At 49.8% G+C, this 8,009-nt stretch overlaps 1 protein-coding gene across 1 annotated transcript in view; it reads right to left on the bottom strand.

The window, feature by feature from the left end:
- Window positions 1-259: 259 nt before the first annotated feature.
- Window positions 260-8,009, bottom strand: part of LOC113405263 (putative ciliary rootlet coiled-coil protein 2) — a gene marked incomplete at its 3' end in the record, with an annotated part of 40,676 nt that continues 32,926 nt past the window's right edge. Inside the window, exons 9-10 of the mRNA XM_026646294.1 lie at window positions 1,629-1,808; window positions 260-394 (exon numbers count right to left, since the gene is read on the bottom strand). Of these exons, the coding sequence (XP_026502079.1) occupies window positions 260-394; window positions 1,629-1,808 (315 nt within the window). The remainder of the gene's footprint in view (window positions 395-1,628; window positions 1,809-8,009) is intronic.

The raw sequence follows: 8,009 nt of genomic DNA, 5'->3' as shown, positions 1-8,009 counted from the left end.
TATCCCAGAATTCATCTGGAGCTTGCAGGCCCAGGCCATTTTCAAACAATTGGCTAGCAACATGGAGGATAAACAGGCAATCCTGTCCATTACTGATACTCATCAGCTTCAATGGGATCACTCACATGCCTGGAATTCGACATGTGCTTAAGCACCTTCCTGCTGCAGGGCTGGCCACAGCAGAACTCCAGCCTGCAGGATCCTGCAGGGCACATGACTGTTTGGGCCACACAGTGTCTAGAGAAGGATCTGAGCTCACCTTATCCTGCTCCTGGCGGTTCAGAGCCTCCAGCTTCACCCGGTCGATCTCCATTCTGGAGTTCATAAGCTCCCGCTGGGCCTCGCTGAGCTTCTCTGACAGCAGACTCTTCTCCGTTTCCTTCAGGGACAGTGCCTGGCAGGGTGCAACAGACAGGAGCCATCATTCAAGAATGGCACACATGGAAGGACAAGTGCAGGAACTCAGCATGTTGGGACGGAAGAACATTCTCCACAGGTACCCCCTGCTAGGACTGCAGTGGCTGTACGCTTCCTTGCAGCTAGCACTGTTATGCCATTCAATAGAGAGCCTCCTGCTGGCCCAAGCTGGGCCTGTAGTAGCTGTGGGGTTACCCACACCCAGCACTCTATATCACTCCCCACAGCGCCTCCCGTTGGCACAGGCTGGGCCTGAAGTAGACTCACTGACACATAGACTTTAAGGTCAGAAGGGTCTATCATGATCATCTAGTCTGACCTTCTGCACATCGCAGGCCACGGAACCTCACCCACCCACTCCTGTAACAGACCCCGAACCTCTGGCTGAGTTACTGAAGTCCTCAAATCACGATTTAAAGACTTCATGCTACAGAGAATCCACCATTTACATTAGTTTAAACCTGCAAGTCACCCTGCCCCATGCTGCACAGGAAGGCGAAACACTCCCAGGGTCTCTGCCAATCTGAGCCGGGGAAAAATTCCTTCTCAATCCCAAATATAGCAATCAATTAGACCCTGAGTATTTCAACAAGACCCACCAGCCAGACACCTGGGAAAGAATTCTCTGTAGTAACTCAAAGTCCTTCCCATCTAGTGTCCCATCTCCGGCCATTGGAGATATTTGCTGCTAGCAGTTGCAGATTGGCTACATGCCATTGTAGGCAACCTCAACATAACATCCCTACCATAAACTTATCAAGCTCAGGCTTGAAGCCAGTTAAATTTTTTGCCCCCACTGCTCCCCTTGGAAGGCTGTTCCAGAACTTCACTCCTCTGATGGTTAGAAACCTTTGCATATTTCAAGCCTAAACTTGTTGATGGCCAGTTTATAGCCATTTGTTCTTGTGTCTGCATTGACGCTTAACTTAAATAACTCCTCTCCCTCCCTGGTGTTTATCCCTTTGATGTATTTATAGAGCGCAGTCATATCTCCCTTCAGCCTTCATTTGGTTAGGCTAAACAAGCCAAGCTCCTTAAGTCTCCTTTTGTAAGGTATGTTCTCCATTCCTCTGAGTTCCCCAGAGCCCTTCTCTGGGTTCCCCACAGCCAGCACGCTATACCACTCCCCCAGCGCCTTCCACTGGGAGAGGCCGGGACTGGAGCTTTCCTGCAGCCAGTGCTCCTCCAGGACCATTGCTCTCCCTGCTTACCTTCTGCTTGTCATTCTCCAACAGGAGGAGGCTTTCATCCCGCTCCTGCTGCAAACTCAGTACTTCCTCAGCCAGCTCCTCTTTCTCAGCCTCACATTTGGACAGCAGCTCCTCCTTCTCCTGGTGCAGCCGGTGCACAGCCTCTTCCTTCTCCTCCCTCAGTGCCAGATACAGACTCTCCTGACATCAAGCAAGAGCAGAGCAGGCCGTTAGGACAGGTCTGGATGGGGACAGACCTTCCTGAGCAGTTACAGCCCTCACCCTGCTGCAGTGCAGAGCCATGTGGCACTCCATACAGGGCTTGCCTGACAGAGGTCAGGGAGAGCATTAATGCTGTAATGGCCCAGCTACTGTACATGTCATGCTTCCAGTCAGCACGGAGGAGAATACTTAGGACAAAGAATACACAATGTAGATAGGTTACCAGGACTGCCTGTGATCTGTAGTCTTCACCATATTACTATGGTGGAGGAGAGGAAGGTGATCGGGAACAGTCAACATGGATTCACCAAGGGCAAGTCATGCCTGACCAACCTGATTGCCTTCTATGATGAGATAATTGACTCTGTGGATATGGGGAAAGCGGTGGATGTGATATATCTTGACTTTAGCAAAGCTTTTGATACGGTCTCCCATAGTATTCTTGCCAGCAAGTTAAAGAAGTATGGATTAGATGAATAGACTATAAGGTGGATAGAAAGCTGGCTAGATTGTCGGGCTCAACAGGTAGTGATCAATGGCTCGATGTCTAGTTGGCAGCCGGTATCAAGTGGAGTACTCCAGGGGTCGGTCCTGATGCTGGTTTTGTTCAACATCTTTATTAATGATCTGGATGATGGGATGAATTGCACCCTCAGCAAGTTCACAGATGACACTAAACTGGAGGGAGAGGTAGATACGCTGGAGGGTAGGGATAGAGTCCAGAGTGACCTAGACAAATTGGAGGATTGGGCCAAAAGAAATCTGATGAGGTTCAACAAGGATGAGTGCAGAGTCCTGCACTTAGGAAGGAAGAATCCCATGCACCGCTACAGGCTGGGGACCGACTGGCTAAGCAGCAGTGCTGCAGAAAAGGACCTGGGGATTACAGTGGATGAGAAGCTGGATATGAGTCAGCAGTGTGCCCTTGTTGCCAAGAAGGCCAACGGCATATTGGGCTGTATTAGTAGGAGCATTGTCAGCAGATCGAGGGAAGTGATTATTCCCCTCTATTCGGCACTGGTGAGGCCACACCTGGAGTATTGTGTCCAGTTTTGGTCCCCCCACTACAGAAGGGATGTGGACAAATTGGAGAGTCCAGCAGAGGGCAACAAAAATTATTAGGGGTCTGGGGCACATGTCTTACGAGGAGATGCTGAGGGAACTGGGCTTATTTAGTTTGCAGAAGAGAAGAGTGAAAGGGGATTTGATGGCAGCCTTCAACTACCTGAAGGGGGGTTCCAGCGAGGATGGAGCTAGGCTGTTCTCAGTGGTGGAAGATGACAGAACAAGAAGCAATGGTCTCAAGTTGCAGTGGGGGAGGTCTAGGTTGGATATTAGGAAACACTATTTCACTGGGAGGGTGGTGAAGCATTGGAATGGGTTACCTAGGGAGGTGGTGAAATCTCCATCCTTAGAGATTTTTAAGTCCTGGTTTGACAAAGCCCTGGATGGGATGATTTAGTTGGTGTTGGTCCTGCTTTGAGCAGGGGATTGGACTAGATGATCTCCTGAGGTCTCTTCCACCCCCAATATTCTATGATTCTATGTGCTACTTGCTTACTATAATGCCACTATTAGGGGCAGGACAGTTTGGATGTATAACCAACTGTAGGGCAATCAAGATTGGATCCACAGCCCATTGAAGTCAATGGAAGACTTTGCATCGAGCTCAGTGGGCGTTGGATCAGAGACCACTGTTCAACAGTGGCAGCACAAGTTCACTGCACCCATTGATGTGGTCCAGTTTACTTGCAGCAGATCTTGTTTCCACTGTAAAGTTTGTCCTCTCACACCCAGTGGTGTTAATCAGGAACTACTCCTACTGAGTTAATGGAGATACAGCAGCATAAATTGGGTGTCTGTGAGAGGAGCACAAGACCTGGTGTCCTGCCATGCCACATTCTGCTGAAAAGTCTCGCACAAAAGATCTCAGGAGGATGGCAGTTGGAGTGGGTCATCAGAAGCTGCAGGGTGTCCCTTCTGGCAGCTCAATACTGCTCAGCACAATTCCCTTCTCACTGCCTTGTCCAGAGAGTCACAGTTTTGCAGGCCAGAAGGCAGAGTTGTGATGCAGGTCTGACCCTTCACAGCCCAAGCCAGAGGGCCTCCCACAAGCATTCCTGCATCAAGCCCAGCCCCTGTGTTGAGCTAGAGCAGGGGTCAGCAACCTTTCAGAAGTGGTGTGCCGAGTCTTCATTTATTCACTCTGATTTAAGGTTTCGCGTGCCAGTAATACATTTTAACATTTTTAGAAGGTCTCTTTCTATAAGTCTATAATATATAACTAAACTATTGTTGTATGTAAAGTAAATAAGGTTTTTAAAATGTTTAAGAAGCTTCATTTAAAATTAAATTAAAATGGAGAGCCCCTCGGACCGGTGGCCAGGACCCAGGCAGTGTGAGTGCCACTGAAAATCAGCTTGCGTGCCGCCTTCGGCACATGTGCCATAGGTTGCCTACCCCTGAGCTAGAGAGTCCCTTTCCAAATGACACCCATCCTCCCTGAAAGACTCCAAGGGCCACAGAGGCCACTATGTCCTGCGTAAGGTGCCCCATAGTACATTACCGAGGGGTCACCGTGCCCTGGATAAAGCCCCATGGTACATTACCCAAGGGTCACCATGCCCCAGGTAAGGTGCCCCAAGGTACGTTACCCAGGGGTCACCAGACCCCGGGTAAGGCGCCCTGTGATAAATGAAAAGGGAAGTGGTTAGCTCCCTTTTATGGACACCCAGCCAGCCAGTAGCTATAAAATCCCTCTTAGAAGCTGTTCTCTAATTGCTCTACCTGTAAAGGATTAAAAAGTCTCACTGCTATGCATAGGTACAAGGAAGTGAGTGGGCACCTGGCCAAAAGAGCCAGTGGGAAGGCTAGAACTTTTAAAAATTGAAACAAAGATTCCCCTTTGATCTGTCTGTTTTTTCTCCCGGGGAGAAGCGAACAGGGCAACAACTATGCCGTAAGAAGCTTCGGGCCTGGTATGAAAAATCCCCGATATCATACCTAGAAACTACTCATTTGAAACCCCAAATATGTAAGATCAGGAAATGTCTAGGAAGACGTGATTAGGTTTATCTCTTTATTTCTTTATGGCTTATGGACTCCTCTGTGCTAACCCCAGGTGCTTTTGTTTTGCTTATAACCTTTAAGCTGGACTTCAAGAAAACTATTCTTGGTGCTTAACCCTTGTAGTTACTCTTTTGAAATCTAGCAAATGCCTGAGTTTCCAAATGTATTTTCTTTCTTTTTTTTTAAATAAAATTTACCTTTTTTTAAGAACAAGATTGATTTTCTGTGTCCTAAGAGGTTGTGCACATGTTTTTTAGTTAGCTGGTGAAAACAGCTGATTCTCTCCCCCCCCCCCCCTCTTTCTCAGCTCTTCCCCGGAGGGGGGTGAAAGGGCTTAAGGGTATCTCATAGGAAGGAATTCCCAAGTGTGCCTTCCTGGGCTCTCAAAGGGGTTCTGCACTTGGTTGGTGGCAGCATCTACCAAACCGAGGTCAGACAAAAGCTGTAACCTTGGGAGTTTAATATAAGCCTGGAGTGGCCAGTATTAATTTTTAAGAATCCTTGCGGGCCCCCACCTTCTGCACTCAAAGTGCCAGAGTGGGGAATTAGCCTTGACATGGTGGCAGAGCGGTGGGATCATTTTGAACCAGAAGCACAGACCTCAGGATTTTAAAAGGACACATTTTTCCTTTTGGTAGCCTGCAAAGCCAGGGAGTTTCTTTCTTTCTTTCTTTCTTTCTTTCTTTCTTTCCTTTCCTTTCCTTTGCTGCCTGAGGGGGAACAGGCACGCAAAGGGTTCATCCTGCAAAGCCAGGGAGTCCAATGAGCAGTTTATTTTTTTTTCTAGCTTCGTGGCAACAAAATAGCTAGGCTAGATTAGGGCAGCCTTGTGCATGAGGTTGTGGTCGGGCACTGAAAACCTAGAACAACCAGTCTTCCCAAAGCAGCACGCCACGGAGAAGACAGACCCAGGTCAAGCCCAGACATCCAGCTCCATGACAGAAATGCAGGGAGGGAATGGGGGACCGGAAATTTGCCTGGAGGGAGGGAATGGATAGCTCGCCTCAACCCGAGATCCAGGTGCCAAGATGGAGGGATGCCCTTAATCCAGACCAAGTTCTAACTGTGGAAGACAGGAATTTCTTCCTACAGATGAAGTGCTTGGAGGTGCAAGCAGAGGAGAAGACCTTGGAAGCAGAGGAGAAGCGCTTGGAGGCGGAGGAGAGGAGAGAGATGTAGCGCTTGGAGGCGGAAACAGAGGTGAAGCGCTTGGAGGCGGAGGAGAGGAGAGAGGCAAAGTGCTTGGAGGCAGAAGCAAAGGAGAAGCGCTTGGAGGTGGAGGAGAGAGGCAAAGTGCTTGGAGGCAGAAATGGAGCGAAAGCGCTTAAAGCTGGAAAGGGCTAAGCAGGTCAGCCAGGTAGCCCTAACAGTCCTCCTCCAGGTACCACTCCCCATTCCAAGAAATTCCCCACATACAAGGTAGGCGATGATACAGAGGCCTTCTTAGAAAATTTTGAAAGGGCATGCCTTGGGTACAACATCCCTCCAGACCAAAATATGGTGGAGCTGAGGCCACAACTCAGTGGACCCTTAGCAGAGGTGGCAGCTGAAATGCCTAAAGAACACATGAACGAGTACAAACTTTTTAAACAAAAGGCCAGAATTAGGATGGGGCTGAGCATGCCTGTCAGCGGTTCAGAGCCCTAAGGTGAAAACCAGACGTGGCATTTTCCTGACATGCCTACCACATTGGAAAATATTCGGATGCCTGAATATCAGGAGCAAATGTTAAGTCTCTGGAAGATCTGTCTCTCCTAATACAAATGGAGCAGTTCTTAGAGGGGCAACCCGAGACAACACCATCAGAGTCAGCCCAAGGCCCCACCTTGCAAGGAGGACCCCTCCCCACAGACAGGGAGACCCCAGATGCCCTCTCGTCCCACCACCCTACTCTCCAACCACCCACCTCACCCCAGCCCACAGTCAGCTGGGCGATGCTTTAAATGTAATGAGCTAGGATATGTGAAGGCCAACTGCCCCAAGAGCACCAGTCGACTGCAACTCATCAGCCCAGGGTCCCACCAAGAGCCTTCAGACCCAGATGCCTCGCAAATACCCCCAGAGCGAAGGGAAACTGTGAGTGTGGGCGGGAGGAAGATTACTGTATGGAGAGACACTGTAGCACAGGTGTCAGCTAGCCACCAATCCCTGGTGGACCCCAAATTCATCAACCCAGAGGCCCAAGTGATGGTGCAACCCTTTAAGGCCAACTCTTTTAACTTGTCTACAGCCAAGTTGCCTGTCCAGTACAAGGGCTGGTCAGGAATATGGACTTTTGAAGTCTATGACAATTATCCCATTCCCATGCTGCTGGGAGAAGACTTAGCCAACCATCTGAGGCTAGCAAAAAGGCTGGGGATGGTCACCCACAGCCAGGCTAAACAGACCTCCACACCTAATTCCATTCCTGAGCCTCCTATAAGGACTCAGTCTGTGTCCCCTGATACCACTGGGCTGGAGACCCAGCCAGAGGTGGTGGAACCAGACCAAAGTCTACGGCAGCGGTTGTAGATCCAGTTCCTGGGAATCAGCCAGAACCAGCCCAAGGATTGGAACTGGTGGAGCAGTCAGCACCCCACCAGAGTCAGGGGAGCCAGCACCAAGGACCACCACAGAGCCTGCACCTGCAGCAGTAGCTAAACCGGCACAAGAAGCTCAACTGGAGCATGAAATACAACTTAGTACACCAGCGGAGAGCGGTTCACAATCAACGAAGACACCCCCATCACCTGCATCGCTTCCAGTGGGACCAAGCCCAAGTCCACAACCCAGGGAGGAACTAATGTCTCCAGCATCAAGGGAGCAGTTCCAGGCAGAGAAGGAAGCGGATGAAAGCCTCAAAGGAGCTAGGGCGGTGGCATGGAATGACCTACCACCTCTCAGCTCTTCTAATAGGTCCAGGTTTGTTGTAGGGGGAGGACTCTTATACAAGGAAACCCTTTCTGGTGGGCAGAAGGAGGACAGGCATCCTCAGAGACAGTTAGTAGTTCCAACTAAGCATAGGGAAAAGCTTTTGAGGGTATGTTACCCAGGGGTCGCTGTGCCCTGGGTAAAGCGCCCCATAGTACGTTACCCAGGGGAACGTGTGCACTGAGTAAGGTGCTCAATGGT

Source organism: Terrapene carolina, unplaced genomic scaffold (assembly GCF_002925995.2).
Source record: "Terrapene carolina triunguis isolate 2854851 unplaced genomic scaffold, T_m_triunguis-2.0 Scaffold34800, whole genome shotgun sequence".
In the NCBI taxonomy this organism is placed as follows: Eukaryota; Metazoa; Chordata; order Testudines; family Emydidae; genus Terrapene; species Terrapene triunguis.
The sequence above is the reverse complement of the archived record's forward strand: the minus strand, read 5'-3'. Positions and strand labels throughout refer to the sequence as shown.